The sequence below is a fragment of the Amblyomma mixtum genome, chromosome 8, assembly GCF_055824585.1.
Source record: "Amblyomma mixtum isolate Tamu chromosome 8, ASM5582458v1, whole genome shotgun sequence".
NCBI classification, from domain to species: Eukaryota; Metazoa; Arthropoda; class Arachnida; order Ixodida; family Ixodidae; genus Amblyomma; species Amblyomma mixtum.
Genome location: NC_143019.1, coordinates 34408383 through 34425634, shown reverse-complemented (window position 1 = coordinate 34425634; position 17252 = coordinate 34408383). Strand labels below are relative to the sequence as shown.

The 17252-nt window shown below is 46.9% G+C and overlaps 2 protein-coding genes across 2 annotated transcripts; one reads left to right on the top strand and one right to left on the bottom strand.

Annotated features, from left to right (window-relative positions):
* The first annotated feature begins 3672 nt into the window (after positions 1-3672).
* LOC149332009 (sulfotransferase 2A1-like) lies at positions 3673-6914 on the top strand. Its single transcript, XM_089555649.1, has 2 exons — positions 3673-3783; positions 5832-6914. The coding sequence occupies exon 2, from the start codon at positions 5852-5854 to the stop codon at positions 6797-6799; it is 948 nt and encodes a 315-aa protein (XP_089411775.1). The 5' UTR covers positions 3673-3783; positions 5832-5851; the 3' UTR covers positions 6800-6914.
* An 8786-nt stretch (positions 6915-15700) lies between these two features.
* On the bottom strand, positions 15701-16648 carry LOC149332008 (sulfotransferase 1 family member D1-like). Its single transcript, XM_089555648.1, has one exon. The coding sequence runs from the start codon at positions 16646-16648 to the stop codon at positions 15701-15703; it is 948 nt and encodes a 315-aa protein (XP_089411774.1).
* Positions 16649-17252: the final 604 nt, after the last annotated feature.

Genomic DNA, 17252 nt, shown 5'->3' with positions numbered 1-17252 from the left:
TCATGGGCTTGACGAGAAGAGCGCAGTCAGGCCGCGGCCGTGGCTATGCGCCGCGCAAGGCAACGGCGTGAGATGGGGCCCCGTTTTTAAGCAGATGGTATGACGTCACAAGCGCGGCAGCGCCCCTGGTGAGAGGAGCGGGAGTCAGGCCGTGGCTATGCGCCGCGCAAGGCGACGGCGTGAGTTGGGGCCCCGTTTTTACAAAGATGGTATGACGTCACGCAGCGAGGTCACGCGAAAGGTCAAGCGTGGCTATGCGGCCGCGGCACGGCACGGGCTGAGGTGGTAGCGAAAGTAGTATTGCTTCGCAATAAAACATGTGTGTGCTGCAGCCTAAAGGCTGACTTCAGCTGGACCGTCGAAACGCCACGAGATCAGTGACGAAGGCCGCGAAATAGGATCCGATGCGGTTATTTTTGCAGCGAGGGCTACACTATGACAACTGTTCGAGCCTCCAGCGTGGCAGCCCTTGAGCTCCGTGGCGGCGCCGTGAATTTGAGCTGGTTGGTCACGTGGTGCGGAGCAGCTGCTGCTGCCGGGGGCGCGGCACGTCGGCGAAACCGAGCTAGCTGCAAAAGCTGCACATGCGTCGTGCCGAGTGGGGGGAGGGGAAGTGGAGAGGGCAGAGCGCTCGCTCTCGCGTCACTCCAGGTTTAACCAGAGCTAAATCACAGCCAATTTTTTTTCTCCACTCAGGACCAAACCGACTTTAAAACAGACCCCTCGCCTTCCGATTCAGTCACTGGAGTTTGGGACCAGCGAAGTTAGTGTTTTTGGCTTTTGTCGCACAAGTACTCGACCCGCGGGGGTCGTGCTCACCACCCGCACACACCGTCTCCTTCCACACCCCTTACGGCGAGTGTCCCGCGACGGCACTAAAGACATCGTGACCGGGTACGGGTGGACGGCAGGGCGGTGAGGGCCTCGCTTTTCGCACCTCAACGGTGCCTCGTTGACTTCAAAGATGTGCCGTTGGCCGTCTGGATGGGCCCGAGAGCGCTCCAGTCATTCGTTTAGCGGAAGGCTGCACCGCTGGAGTACGTCTACTGACACTCATCAGTCTTCGGAATAGCGGGTTATCAGTTTTCACCAAGTCGAGGCAGTGTTGTAACAACTTGCCGGCTTTCTACACTCGGGCAGCGCGCAGGCTGGCCACCCGCTGCAGCAGTTCAAGCCGGTAGTCAGAGAGCAGACGGTGCGGGGGGGGGGGGGGGGGGGGGGGGGTTATTCTGAGAAGAACGTTAGCTATTGCGCGGTTCCGTTTTTAGGCTGACCCGTCTCGGCACGGTCTGAGTGGAGTGGCAGCAGCGCGCACAAAGCCCGCGTCGTCATCATCATCGTCATCAGCCTGACATCGCCTACTGCAGGGCAAAGGCCACTGCCATGGCTCTCCTATCTACCCTGTACTTTGCATTTCCGGCCGACGTATCCCCGCACGCGCCACAGTGCTCCAATCGGGCGAGAGAAGAGTTTCAGCCGGGGGCTTAGATTCCTCTTACTAAGCTCGTAATCTGAGCTGCGTGTGCAGCCGGTGCGCGGTGTGGGCACTTACTACTGTGTGGAGTGCATTGTGCTGCTAATTTGGGCGCCTTTCCCCAAAGACGCCGAGCCGTTAACAGGGAAAGGGCGCTGACAGCGTTTTAGGACTCGTACAGTGTTTCTGTCGTTTTTTTTTTTTCGATAAATCACAAACGCGTGACAGCCACGATGGGGCACGGGAACGCTTATGGCAGGTTCTCTCAGATCGTGAATGCCAGTTTACGAGTATCCCTCAAGAGGAAAGTAAAAAACAGCTGTATCTTACCGACACTCACCTATGCGGCAGAAACGTGGAGGCTAACAAAGAGGGTTCAATGCAGTGAGGTATGTAAAAAAAATGATAACTATAAGGTTAAGAGACCGGAAGCGGGAGGAGTGGGTGAGGGAACAAACGCGAGTTAATTAGATTCTAGTCGAAATCAAGAGGAAGAATTCTGCTTGGGCAGTGCATGTGATGCGAACGAAAGATAACCGCTGTTCCTTAAGGGTAACGGAGTGGATTCCAAGAGAAGGCAAGCGTAGCAGGGAGCGGCAGAAAGTTAATTGGGCGGACGAGATTAAGATGTTCGCGGGGATAGGGCGGCCGCCACTGGCAAAGGACAGAGTTAATTTTAGAGATATGGGAGTGGCCTTTCCCCTGCAGTGGGCGTAGTCAGGCTGAGGATGATGACGATGTTTTGCCCAATCCGCTGCTTAAGTCCAACGGTTGGACAGCTGGAGCCTTTGGGCGGGGTTCCCAGATTTCAAGGGAGGGTTCCAAAGGAATGTTGCTTGTTCATTTTTGTTTCTGAGGTTTGATGTCCAGCACCATCAGCCCCACCTATAGTAGTAGTCTCTCCTAAGTAGACCACTCCGGCCCTTTGTCTTCTACTTGTAGAACATTTGTCCTATGAAGTTTTGGTAGTAAATGGACTGTATTTCAGTTATTGCGTACAATTGTTTTCAGTGCTTTCCTCTTTCTGTTGCTGAGATCTCCACTCTTTTCTGAGGAGTACCTGCATTCTGTTTAATCTCTAAACGCACCCTTCCCTTTCCATCCCATTTGGTCATCTCTCATTGGTCACTCGTGCCACTGTCCTCGGGCGTTGGAGCAGACGTCACGCCGGTCGTGAGAGAAACGCGCCATTGGTGCCACTCACTTGCACGAAGGCGTCTTGAGCCCGTGTCGCAACTAGCGGGCCGGCACCTACGCCCAGAAATAGCGTCGCACAAGGACACGAGCTTCACACTAGCTATATTGCCGCTAATTTAGTCCCGGCAAAAAACGTGAGAGTCGCTTGTTCAATGAACTGGAGCAGGGTGGTCCGTGTTACTCAGCAGGACTGGATGGAGCGGCATGTGGCCCATTGTGTCTGTCTGGGGTCGTTTTATTTCCTACCTGCTTTTATTTGATCGCTTCGACGACACGGCTACAGGAAATGAAAAATACGACCTCGGCTTTCGAATTTTTTATTTCCTTTGTGTTTCCTCTCGGTAAAGTACAGGAAACGGTAGTCCTCGTCAATGGCTTTTGGTCCTATGGCGGTGAGAATGAGTGCCCTGATGTCGTCATTAATTTTTATTCCTGCCGCACGTGATGCGTTTGGTTTGGTTTTATGGGGTTTATTGCCCGAAAGCAACTCAGGCTATGATGGACGCCGTAGTTGAAGGCTCCGGAGGTTTGTCACCACCTGGGGTTCTTTAACGTGCGCCGACATCACATAGTAAACTTAGTAAACTGGCTTCTGACATTTCGCCTCCATCGAAATGCGACCGCCACGGTGGGGTTCGAACCATCGTCTTTCGGGTCAGCAGTCGACCACCATAGCCACTCAACCACCACCGCGGCTCGTACGTGATGTGTCATTCAGTTTAATCTATACCTGTTTTACCGAAGCTAAGACATCAATTTACATTTGGCGTCGGGACCCATGAGCTGTCGCATTTTGAACACACGTGTTTTCCTGTGGAAGGTTCGTTATCAGTTTAAATTATATCATGACATGCGTTCTGCACGCATGCGGTTGGTATGTTTTTCTCGCAGCTGGCACGTGTTTAATGGCGGCAAACGGCGCAGAGGACGAAATACAATAAAAAAAGGAGTAGGTAGGTTTGCTTATTGCTGCGCATCTAGCAAGTGCGCAGTGACTCCATTTTCTCCCCACAAGAGTTGGCAAGGCGTCGACACTCCATCGCACTTTTAGCAGCTCTTAGCGTCTCGTGTGTACGCGGGATTACTTCTCGTGTTTTCTTGAACTGCATCGGGTGAGTTTGTTGGCGACTGGCTTCCTGTGCGTGTAGCCGGTGGAGCCCTTTATACGGGGTGTTTCAGGGGAGATTTTAAGTAACTCTGAAACAGATGTTTTTTAGGTAGAAATGTCGTTTTTTTTTTCAGCGTAGTATTGCCAGTCCTGGCAGACATAACAAGAACGGTGAATCGTCTTAAGTAGTAAGATGGTTCAATAATAATTATTAATTAATTTTTAACTAGTAGAGTTTTAAGCCTAGTTGAAATTAGAGATTTGTAGGCGGTCGGTAGTAATGGTCAGTTTTCAGAATTTAGAAAGCGCGACGACCTTTGGCGCTGTGGCTCGACAAAATTTAGCCTTTTTTGACTAGTTACGCGCACTGGAAAGGTTGCTTTGCCTGCAGACTTTTAAATTAAATTTATTTAATTTACCACCTTGTTACAATATGTATGGCCGGAAACTCCTAGAATACAGCGGAGCCCATGTGTGGAATTAAATCCCGAATGAAGTTAAAGAAAAAAATAACTTTTCGGCATCTTTAAAACACTATTTAATTTGCATGGAAATGTAGGAATGAATTCAATTGTGTGTGTTAATCTTGAAGTTTTTTATTTTACACGGTCTGCAGTAATATTGTGCTTGTTTTGTATTTGGACCCCTCACTAGCCGTAAAGGCTATGGGTCCAACCAGCAGTTTGTGTACTGTTTCTGAGAATAAATTAAAACAAAATTCAAAAAAAAAAGCGCATGCATTTTGGCATAAGTAGCCAAATTTTGTCTAGCCACAGCGTGCCGAGGATAATTGTTGTTTCGAAATCCTAAAAACTAATACGGATATTGCTAACGACCGTCTAAAAATCTCTAATTGCAACACATTTCCTAGCTGCGATTGTTGAAAAGTTAATTACCAGAAATCAGTTAACCAGCTTACTACTTAATACACTTCACTGGTATTCGGGTATCCGCCAACACTGGTAATGCCGTGCCCGTAAAGACATATTTTCAATCCAGAAAGCCTGTTTTTTAAAGTTATTCAAAGTCTTCCCCGAAACGCCTTGTATCTTACGACGGTTGAAATTTTCCTGGTTTGTTAACACTGCTGATCGCCTATGACTGCAAAGACTATAAAACATAGCGAGACTTAGCTTAGACCTCTTCTAGACGCCGTGTTAGCTGCAGTTGCATATTTAATCTCTGATCACCACACTTTCCTTTTTTTTTTCAAAGCCTCGCACTTAAAACATGGCCTAACGCTTAATACGCGTGGCCGTCTTGATTTCGGTAACAGTCTGCAGTGAAGAGGATCTTCCGTCACTGCTTTGTTTTATTAAAGCGAGAACATTATATGCGTATGCACGCGTCATCAAAAAGTGTACGCTAATTTTCTCTGCTCGTTTATGTCGTTCTATAAAAATATATCAAAAAGCTTGATTGCATTAGGTAATGGTGAAAAATCTCGCTAAATTTCAAATTTTGTTGATGTGGGGTAATTAGTTAATTAAATAAATGCCAAAAGTACACTTAGACCTCACAATTAATAGCCACGGATATAGTTATAGTACTTGGACGTCCGAAAAGCCATGACTTGGATATAGAGTGGGGACGTTTCGCTTTCACATTGCTCCAATACGGGTCACCGCGATGATCTGAAAACAAAAAGTGAAGAAAAAACATAGCAATAAAAAATGAAACAAAAAATTAGAGAAAAAAAAAGAGAACAGGGAAAGCTCTCGCATTTCTGCTCTTAAGGAGACTTCAGTGCAATCCTGTAATTTTCCTGTATTCGCAAAATTCGGCTTTTCTTGACTAGTTACGCGCACTGGAAATCACCTTTTTTTTTACTCAATCATTGCCGGAAAAACTTCGCTGAATCAGGTTTTGTTGTCGTTTGTTTCGTTATTTCGGGTTATCGAGAACATTAAACCCAATGGGCAGTGTCCGGGCAATCAAAATTTCTTCATTAGTACGAGAACTTCGTAAAATCGGGTTTGGTTAGATCTAGTTCACATTGTACTGATTTTTCAAATGCCATCGAGCCTCCGTAACCACCATTAATATTTACAGGAAGAGGCCTAAGATCGACCATGGACCCCAGCGAGTACATGGAGATCTGTGGAGTTCCCATGATGAACATTTTCTCCGAAGAAAACGTCCGTTCAGCAATGCAGTATGAACCGCGTGTGAATGACGTCATTATTGCTACATATCCGAAATGTGGAACTACGTGGACTCAGTACATCGTCTCCAACATCCTCACCAGATTGAACACGCCAGAAGAGCGCGGCGAATACGTGCTGTTCTCGCCCCTAATCGAACTCACTGGAGCCGAAGTTGCCAATCGATTTGAGAGGAAAGGTCCCGTGATCACCCACCTGCCATTCAGCAACATGGTCTTTTCTAAGCAAGCAAAGTACATATACGTAGCTAGGAACCCATACGACTGCTGCGTTTCCTGCTATTACTTCTATTTAGGTCTCACTCCCAAAAGCTTCAAGGACACGTCCTTTGGAACATTTCTTGACATGTTCCTTGAGGGAAAGACTCTATGCGGCGGCTACTTTGAACACCTCTTGCCTTGGTACAACATGAGGGACGAGCCGAATGTGTTGTTTCTCACATACGAACAGCTTAAAAGCGACACTGGTTTGTGGATTCTGAAGATCGCGGATTTTCTCAGTGAAGAGCATGGCAAGGCACTAAGAGAAGACCGGGACTTTTATGAAAGAGTTGTGCAATCGTCAAGCCTGCAAACTATGAAAGTTGTTTTCAGCCACAGTCCTAACGAAAGAATACTAAGCCTGGGGGAACTTGCACGAAAGAGGTCGTTAAAGTGTCTTGAATTCTGCCAAACATTCAGCGCAGGAGCGCCTGAAATGCACCAAGGCGCAGGTTTTGTACGAAGCGGAAAAGTGGGGGACTGGAAAAGTCACTTCACACAGGAACAGATAGAAAAGGCAAAGGCCTGGATAGAAGAAAAGACGAAAGGAAATGACGTCATGACGTTGTGGAAAGACTTCGATATTCCCCATTGACATCAGCCCAAAAGTAACTTTTTTACGACGTTTAACAGTCAAACACTAGAGATAAATGTGTATTGCTGGGCAAAATATCATAAGAATTGCTGTCATAAACAGAACGATTATTCGAATAGGGAACAGGCTTCACGAAAATAAAACGTTGGTTGCGAAATGAAATTCCTGGGAGTGCTTTTGTTTATTCCTCCTTATTTGGTGTGTGTTGACTTCAGAATTTTTCGCTATTTTGTTGTTGTGACGGTTTCTAGGTTTTTTCTGACCAGAGTACCGCAGCGTTTAACGAGAGACAGGGCAATAAATGAAAGAAAATTATATGTGTGAACGCGTGAGCCTCATTACAATAAGTGTATAAATTTCTTCTAAGTTGTTATTATTGCTTGCCGGCTAAAACGTAGGCATTTTGATATTTGCATGTCCAAATGTTTTCAAGTAATGTCCCTGTATCACATTCCTATGTTCAATGTAGTAATCCGCTGCCCTTTCTATGTGTATCATCCCTACCTGAAGGCTATGATGTACAAATGTGAGACGCTATGATGTCCTCACAACATGTGTATCTTGTGACTTTGTCCTTTGGCATTCACACCACCTGCTTCTGAGCCGCTATAATTTGCCTTAATATATATCTAATGGACGTCACCATCGGGTATTTATAGTACGAATCAGTACCTAACGCACGTTCAAAATTATTTCTTCAGCTGCAGCTTGCATCCTGCAGGCCGGTAGCCTTGTGCCGGCCAGAACCATAACGTATGGTTTCAGAAGCGCAAAGATATTTTCCTTCTTTTCCTTTTTGAGCGCCAGCTTTAAGAGAATTGTGCGGATGCCTTCTTAACATTTACTAAATACTTGACGCTTATGGGATCACTTTATGTGGTTCATAATGGTAAACAGCAGCGGTGGCGTAGAGGTAGAACATCCGCCTCGAGTGCATGAGGACCGCCGTTCCAATTCTGGTGCCCTGTAATCCATCACGGGATAAAAAAATTGGCAGTAGTTTAGCCCTGGTTAATCCTGGAGTAACGCGAGAGCTGGAGAGGCTTGCTCTTCCCCTCTCTACTCCCCCACCCCACTCGACACGGCGCATGCGCACATCTGTTGCAGCTCGGCAGCTGGCAGCAGCAGCTGCTCCGCAACACGGGACTAACCCACGTGACCAACGGCGCCGCCACGGAGCTCAAAGAGTGCCACACTGAAGGCTCGAAGAGCTGGCGTAGTGTAGCTAGTGCTACAAAAGAAAAATCATCGTTTCAACCCTTATGCTAACGCAGCACTGGGGTGCGGCCTGATCTCGATGACCAGAGCCAGCAACCCACTTCCTCACCAGGACAAGATTTGACCACCCTGGTGCAGTACTTGGCCACAACCTGTAATACGAATAAGTAAGAAGAAGGTTGGAGACCAAGTTGTCGGCGCATATTACACAAGCTCTATAAATATCTGGGGAAAATAATTAGTACAGTTCGGAGAGAACTAATTCGGAAATCGGAGATAGAACACGTCGTAGACGTCGAAGTGCCCCAATGGGGAGAGTAAAAATAAAAGAGACTTCATTAAACTGGCGATAATGTCACTGTTATTATTGCGGAGAGCGCAGTAGAAGCAGGTGGTAGTAAATGGTTAAGGCAGGTCTCTTACAAAGAGTTTACTGAGGGAATTGCTAATAGAATGAGGACAACCTTAGACTTCAATTAACCAAATGACCTGGCAGACTTACGTGAAGTCACTCTACAATAGACTACACTAGCACTATTAATCAGGAGATTGAGAATTGCGCACAATCTAATCAGCCCCTGTATACGTACTGCCTTCATAAACTGGAGAACGCAGTTTTCAATAAGGAACGGTATCAAGCAGTGAGACTAGATATATTCGATGCTATTCGCCCCCTGTTTACTAGAGATATCCAGAGACCTGGAGTGGGGATAGTTGGCGATAAGAGTTAATGAAAAATACATTAATGTTGGTTGTTCATCATAAACATGATGACTGTATTTTTGCTGCAAGAGGTGAATGCGTTCCAAGCTTGATTGCGTTTAGGTTGCCCACACTAGTTCGCAGTAGTTGAGAATAAAAAGGTAAGTATCTAAGCAATTTAGCCGGCGTTGTTAGTTGCAGTTAGTTTTATTTGTTCTACCAAACCGGCGACTAAAGCAAACTTTGACGTCCGATACTTTATAATGATCGTGCCAAGATATGTTAGGTCCGAATAGATTGCGTTTACACTACCCCAGACTAGTCTGAAAATGCCTAATACATACGGACTGCATCCTGGACAATTTAATATGTACAGTTTTTGGCAAAAGTAACCAGGCTGTACGGTTTTCGTCTCAGCCGTATAATAAAGCTATTACGCCAGTCCTCAAGCTCAAAACCTCTATATGGTAAGGAGAACCCCTGTCCTTAGGGAAGCCGTCACGGCTTCCGTAAGGGAGTCTTGAGGGTTCTACTATACGATAGAGAAGCAAGTCATGCTCCCTGGTTACATGTGGCAAAGATTGTACATGAGCTGTTTAGAAATGGCAAAATTTATGGCTGAGGCTGGATTTGCACCGGTTGCCTAGCAATTGGAAAACAATAACCCTGAATGGTATGAGGAATGTATTTGGGATGTTTGCAGGTAACAGTTTGGTCTCACTTGTTACATGTATTGGAAGGGACGTAAATATGGTGTTTACACGTACTTTTTTGCGACAGAGCCCGTGTAAAACTGTACGAACATCTCTTCAGACGAGGTTTTACTCTTCACAGTCCAGTACACTCATATTGAACCTGGAGGTCGCGTCATAAAGTTTCCTGTAGCCGGAGTACGTATACTAAGCGGACTTCCCATGTTCATGGGCGTCCGGAGGGGGGGGGCAAGGGGGGGCGGCTGCACCCCCCTGGAAAATCACTCACTCGAACCGTGAGTGATGGCCGCACGTCAGGGGTGGCGGTGCGCTCAGCCAAAAGAGTAAAAGCGGCCCTGCTTCCACGCTTTGGGTCACATCTGCAAAGTGCCGCGTCCGGGGACGCGTCGTTGCAGACATACAGCGGCACCGGCGAGCATGTGTTTCGAGCCGTCTTGAGATGTGTGCCTGTTTCTTTGATCTCTAGAGAGATAGCGACACGGAGGCAGACAGTGCACACCCCGGCCACCGATGAATTCTTCAGGAGGGAGGGACAAATCAGCCGTGTCCATCCCCGCTTTGTCGGACTGCTCAGGGGCAAGCGGGCGATGAGTTGGCGCCGCCGCCGCTCGCTGTCTCCTCCGATCCACGGGAGAGCGCAGTTCGGTACAAGCGCCGCTTTCAGAATTTTCGGCAAAGGGGATTAGCTGCTTTTGTTCACGGCGACGCAGTCTCCAGAGGCGCCCCCACACCAGCGTTCCTTGCGTCTTCTCCGGAAACCAGCGCCTTTGGTCAAGGCAGCCCGATGGCGCCTGCCTGGCTCGCCTGTCACCTCTGGCTGGGCCTCAAATCCCAACAGCGCCCATGTACTGTGCGATGTCAGTGCATGGTAAAGAGACCGTCCGTCCCTCATAGCCTGAGTCGTTTTGGGGCTCTGAACCTCATAAAAACACACAAAACAAATTTTCCGACCGGAGTGGCGAGTGTCCCTTCCCCTCGGAAGTCGCGCGGCGTTCCTTGCGTGTGCGCGCCTCTTTGTTTGTGCTTCGGTGTTTTTAGTGGCCGGTTGTCAACGAAGCTGAGAACAACCAAGACAGCGGACGAGAAAACGACGAGCGGCGAGTAGTGTGTGTGCAAATACTCGACTGTGCGGTTGCGCGAGCAAGATGGAGCAAGATGTATGAAGCTGCGAGCGTGCATTTATCTTGTAAATAAGTTTTCGCTGCATACATAGTCATTTTTTGTTTTCAACGTACGCATTCAACCGTTTTTCCAATCAATGTGTATATATTTTTAACACTACCAACCCCGAGGAACTCCATAGCCAGCTTTGTCTCGCGCGGTCCCGAATGATGGATATTCGACGCTTCTTCAAGCGTCAGCGGTTGTCTGACGAAGCATTATCCAAATGCGCCCCTGCAGATTCTGGTGTGACATTTGACAACGGTGTAGCATTTGAACAGAGTGATGCAAGCTTTTATCACCGGACAGTAGCTGATGTCGTCGACTCCATGGAAGGGACTCTGTCAACAGTGAGTTCAGGTGATGCAGCAGGCCGAGATGATTCCATTTCTCCTTTCTTGGGATTCAAGTCCGGATTTGACCAGAGCGATGCAACCTTTCATCACCGGACAGTAGCCGGCGTCGTCGTCTCCATGGAAGGAACTCCACCAGCGAGCTCCGGTCACGCAGTAAGCCGAAACGATTCCCTTTCTCCTTGCTTGGGATCGAAGTCCGGAGACAACATCAAGAAAACAAATAACTTGCCTCAAGAATATGACTTAGGAGAGTTTCTAGGCAAAGCTAAACTCACTGGCATACCGGACTTTTTGAAGTTACGTCTTCTTACTAAGCCATGGTCGCCAAATGTCACATATGATTTTAAGAAGGATGTAACACCTGGAAAGAGGCCTTTTCGACATCAGTGGCTGGGAGATTACGCCCCCTGGCTTGCGTACTCAGCGACAGCGAAAGGCGCCTTTTGTCGTTTTTGCGTCATTTTTCCTCCGCGTGTTCACCGGGGTACTCAATGTAGTTTTATCGTGCGCGCTTTCAGTAACTACAGAAAAATGCACGAGGCGTGCAGGGATCACGTAAAATCCCAATGGCACCAGGAGGCAATGACGGCCTCACAGAACTTTATGGATGTGATGAAAGGCAAGCAGCTACCCGTTGTACAGCAGCTGAACAGAGCACTGCACGCGCAAGTTGAAAGGAACCGTGAGAAACTATTTCCAATAGTTTCCACCATTGTCTTTTGCGCGACGCATGACTTGCCGATTCGCGGCAAGCAGTCCGATAGTGGAGTCTTCAATGATCTGCTTGACTTTCGTGTAGAAGCTGGAGATACTCTACTTCAGGAGCACTTCGCTTCTTCTGCTGGCAATGCCAAGTACACTTCTGTCCGCGTCCAGAACGAGATCATCACAATCTGTGGCGACATCCTGAGAGAGCAGATAGTTACCGAAACTAACAAAGCGTTTGCTTTTTCCGTTCTTGCTGACGAAACTGCAGATATTTCAGGAAAAGAGCAGATGTCTATAGGCGTTCGCTTTATTGACAAGGCGGAAGTCGAAGTGTGCGTTCGAGAGCAGTTTTTGGGATTTGTAGAGCTGGAGCAATTAAACTCCGCTTGCATCGCCGCGGCAATCTTGAAGCTTTTGACGAATGTCGGACTGATTCTTTCGAACCTCGTTGGACAGGGGTACGATGGATGCTCTACAATGGCTGGAAAAGAAGCAGGAGTGAACAAAATTATACAAAAACAGTTCCCGAAGGCACTATTTTTCCACTGTGCAAGTCACAAACTAAATCTCGTCATCAACGATTTGAACGACGTCTCTGAAATTCGAAACACAATTGGGATAATCAAACAAACCATAAACTTCTTCCGCTAGAGCGTGCTCCGGAGAAAATTGGCGCCCAACATTCCGATGCTGTGTGAGACAAGATGGTCTGCAAAGTACAAGTCTATTAGGATCTTCTCTCAGCATTACGTGGCCATAGTCGAAGCACTCGAGCAGCTCGCGTCCACGGAATCATGCTCGAACGCTGCAACTAGACAACGAGCTCACATCCTCTACTGCGCAACAACAAGCTCATCTTTCATCGTCTGCTTGCATATTGTAGCGAAGTACAGCGCTCGGCTCGAACCAGCTACGAACATTCTGCAAGGTGTATCCATGGACTTCCATTCTGTGCATGGCCACATCACTGAGCTACAACGTATTTTTCGCGGCCACCGGACAAACGCTGTAGAGGAGTTCTCTAACATCATGAATGCAGCAAGGGAGGCAGCCAATCACTTAAATTTGGTGATATCTGTACCAAGACAAGTCTCTCGTCAGGCCCACCGAGACAACTACGGGATTAAGTCGCCAGAGGAATACTACCGTGTGGCAATATATGTGCCGTACTTGGACTCCCTCACTGCTTCTTTAGCTCGGCGCTTTTCTGAAAGCAATGAGAGGAGCTTCAAACTTCTCCAGCTGCATCCATCAAAAATGAAGCACTTGAGCCGTGTTGAGTTCGCTGTTCTCGCCGAAGAACTCCAGTGCTTTTACGGCATCGACAACTTCAAGGAAGAGGCCATCTCTTGGTACTAGATGTGGTGCAACAAAATTGGGGACCCATCAGAAATAACTTACTGCGAGCTTCTACATCAGGCCAAGACATTCTTCCCTGGTGTTGCAAAAGCCATTGAGGTGGCTCTGGCTTTGCCAGTTACTACCTGTACGGTCGAACGCTCCTTCAGTACAATGAGGAGAGTGAAAACGTGGCTACGCTCAACGATGACAAACGACAGACTGGACGGCCTTTGTATGATGAGTGTGCACCGAGAGCGTGTAATGAAGCACAGAAATGAATTTATCACCAGTGTCATCACGCAATTCGCCCAGAAAAATCCGAGGCGTCTACAGTTTCTGTTCAAGGAAGACTGACTGAGTGACTGTCGTTGCGTGTTTGTGAACATATTGTGCTGTGTGCTGGTCATCAATCCGGGTGTGTCGAGAACCCGTATGCAGCAAGACTGAGCACTCTTCTCCACGAAGTGATAGTATCTTTTTGCATTTTTATTAATTTTAATTGTTTCTTCGTTGATAAACTCCAATGTATCTCTCCTAGCCTCGCTTTAATTTGCTGTTTGTAATTTTTCTTTCATGTGTGTATTTTACTTATTTATTTTATTTGTATATAAATAAATAAATTTACTCCGCAAATAGTGCCTTTTTGCTACGAACATACCCCCCCCCCCCTCCGGCGCCAACAACCAATGGGGCCCCCCCCTGCAAAAAATTCTGCGGACGCCCTTGCCCATGTTACATCCGAAAACACACTGTCAGACAAAATTGGCTGTTATTTCTTTTAAATGCATGTAATGCTATTCAGCATCTCCAATTCAGAGCGTACAGGGGCGCTACTGTCTACTGTCTATAGACTTCTGTCCCTAATGTAGCCTATAGCCAATACAAATGCTATAGACATACTACAGACAATCTATAGATTGATTCCCATGCATTTTTGGTAGATAAAAGAGGCTATAGACTATGAATTGACACAAAAGAAATATCTACAGGAAGGCAGCAGAGTCTTTAAGAGGTCTGTAGACTGTCTATAGGCCCCTTTTGTAAGTGTTCGAAGCATTTACAACGCATTCATGTGCTCCAAGCCGAGGCCACTCCTGCGAAAATCCCGTCTAGAGACGCGATTAATTGATCGCGGTTAAAGCGGCCGCGGCAGCTGAAGGTAGGTAGGTCTCTTCTTCATCGTCTTCATCAGATTCATGGTGACCGGGAAGTGTTCGTACTTTGCTACAGAGGCTTCGTCAGTTCGTAGTGGTGCGATGTAGGCGTCATCATCAGCGCCAACAGTCATCCCGGGAAATATCACGTCCAGCCAGCTGTGCGTTGACGCGTTGACGAAAATCCACATGCATGCATATGACCACGTGCATTCTGGACAGTGTCATTTGCCGTCCTCTAACCCATATACTCCGAAGTATATACCCATAAACTCAGAATGTACAAAGGCACTACTATCAGCTGCATTCCACGTTACAACATTTCATGGCGTCATTAGACGCGCAAAAAAAAAAAAAACGTAACACGCGCTTCTAAAAAGTTCTCGAGGTTTAAAGCAGTGGTCGCGCTGCAGTATAACTCTGAATGGATGCATCATTTGGTATTTATATCTATCTGGTTTCACAATAGTATACCCTTCTAATAGATATACACGTATGTGTGTCGTGTTTCCCTAATAAGCACCGGCGTTATCACTTAATGTTTAAATGATTAATTTACTTCTCAGTGCCGGCGCTTGTCTGCAGCCCGATCATGCTTACTTTATCACCAACAAAACAACTTAATCACCGTTGCTTGCCTCCAAACTCAGGCTCCTGAAGTTGTGCAACTAGTTACAGCTTTTCTCAAAAAAAAGGCAAACTAAATACGCATAACAGATCACTGAAGATAAAAATCATTTACCATGAACATCAGCGCATAGAAAAAGCAGTGAATTGATCACGAAGTTCTCAAGCAGTTGTACTTTATTCTATGCGACTCGCTAGGTAAAGCTGCGTGCAAAAGCAAACTAAGCATGCAATTGTACTGCAACCCATTTTACGAGTTGCTAAAATGGAATTACAGGAGCTATAAAATGTCGAAGCTTTTTGGTGCTCGCCCATGTGGTGTCTGGTGACAAGACAATGTTTATAAATTGCTGCTAGGGAGGTATCTGTTCATAAAACCAGCGTCGTCGCTTGGGCGGACGCGGTTTTGAGATGTGCGTCTCCTTACGTCTTTCCTCTCATGTCTTTCAACTCTGCTCCGTCCGCACGTAGCAGCGATTTTGGCTGAGCCCGTAGCCAATGGGAAGGCCCATGCAATTTCCTTTCCATTCTTCCTTCAGTCACAGCAACAACAACAACAGCGCGGTGTCCAGCATTTATTTACTACGTTCACACACACAAATCTGATGCTTGTGTCACGAGGCCAAAGAACAACATGTGTTTCCTCTGCATTTCCAGGAACTATCTTTCTGAATTGTATTTAACTAAAGATAAAGAAAGATGTAGCGATTGCTGCAAATTTCGGTCCATAAAGAAAATATTCCAGCCCACTTCGCCTCAGAACAAATGACTGGCGGCAATGCATAGCTCACCCCGTTGATTCCAATAGACGGCGAGTCTGTTTATTGAATATTCCCGCTGGACCTCAAATCTTAAAACTATGCAGAGTGTGCTCTGTGCTTTGAAATAAGCAAATTATGCGTATTATATGCTACAGAAAAATTATGGCAGCTCAATATCGCGCCAGAGCTGCATGATGTCCGATCGCTCGGTCTTCCGTTTAATCCACTCTTTAGTTTTCGTTATCATCTCGGGAGTGAAATGAGCCTTCCAGTCACCCACAGTACCCTTGCGGATGAAGCTTTCACACTCGTGCATTTCCTCTCTCCGGAACCACGAATCACGGTACACTTCGACAGATTTCAAGGCTTTCTCGGGCGGCAGACTAAGCAGCTCCGGAATCAACATGTTCTTTATGTTACTGAAGAAAAGTCCCTTCATAGTCTCAAAACTTGTGGCGCCTAAAACTCTCCCAAGCACCGCTGGGTCCCTTCGAAGCTCGCTTGCGTACTCCTCTCCGAGGAACTCGGCAATTTTCAGAGCCCACGATCCCGTGTCCTTCTTCATTTCTTCGTAAGTGAAGAACAGTACATTTGACCTGTCGCGGTACTCGCACCAGGAGAGCAGGTGGTCGAAGTAGTCTCCATATGACAGCTTCCCAGCGATGAATCGTTCGTGGAACGTCGCGAACGATACGTCCTTTATCCTCTTTGGAGTAAACCCCTTTAGGTGGTAGTAAAAAGAAACGCACACATCGTAAGGGTTCCTTGCGACGTAGATGTACTTTGCATCCTCTGAGTAAGGTGCCTTGTGAGCAGGCAGGTGGATTTTTAGGAGGCCAGGCCGAGGCATCCTGTCTGCGGCTTCGACACCGATGAGCTCGAGGTAGGGAGAAGCCAGCAGGAAATCCGCGAGGGTTCTTGGTGGGTTGCCTCTGGACAGAATACTGAGGACGAGGTACTGCGTCCAGGTTGTTCCGCACTTGGGAAATGATACGAGAAATACATCGTCGGGGCGTGGTCTGTAGGAGAAGACTGCTCGTACTGTGTCCTCGTGGAAGAGTCTATGCATCTGCAAGCCATCGATGGATTTGTAATTCTCAATGTTCATCGCTCCCCCAGCGTGATCGGACCTGAAACAGTTATAAAGAACGAATGTAATTCAAAGCTACCGGTTCAAACACTTAGTAGAAATAAAATTTATTCTTGTCGACGATCGACAACGAATGGGCCTATGTCAAAGAAGGTAACTTTTCTAAGGTTATAAACCATTTGGCCTCTTGATACTGGTTATGATAGTATAAAATAGTGAAGCACACTGATTACTTCGGATTAGTAGGATTACAGGGATTAATGTGATAAATTGCACCGAATATATTAATTCTTTAAGCTTTGGGGAACCTTTTCATTTCGCTTCTCTTACCAGAGCTTCCAGAAGGGTTCATTATCCCGAAATTGAAAGGTCAGGAGAAATAAAGGGACGACGGGATTGGACCGGACAATCCTTGTCATCTTCGGTCGTCCGTCGCTTTTTCTTGAGCATTCAATACCCGGAATGCTAACCATAGGACCTAAAAGTTAACTTTGTTATGAGTTATTAATTGACAGGGTGCCTTATTTATCAATTATTCTCAATTCTACTCTCCATCTTCGGAGTGCTTGTGAATACCTAGAATAAAATAAATAACTAGACTGCTATCCATGCGTCCGCGTAG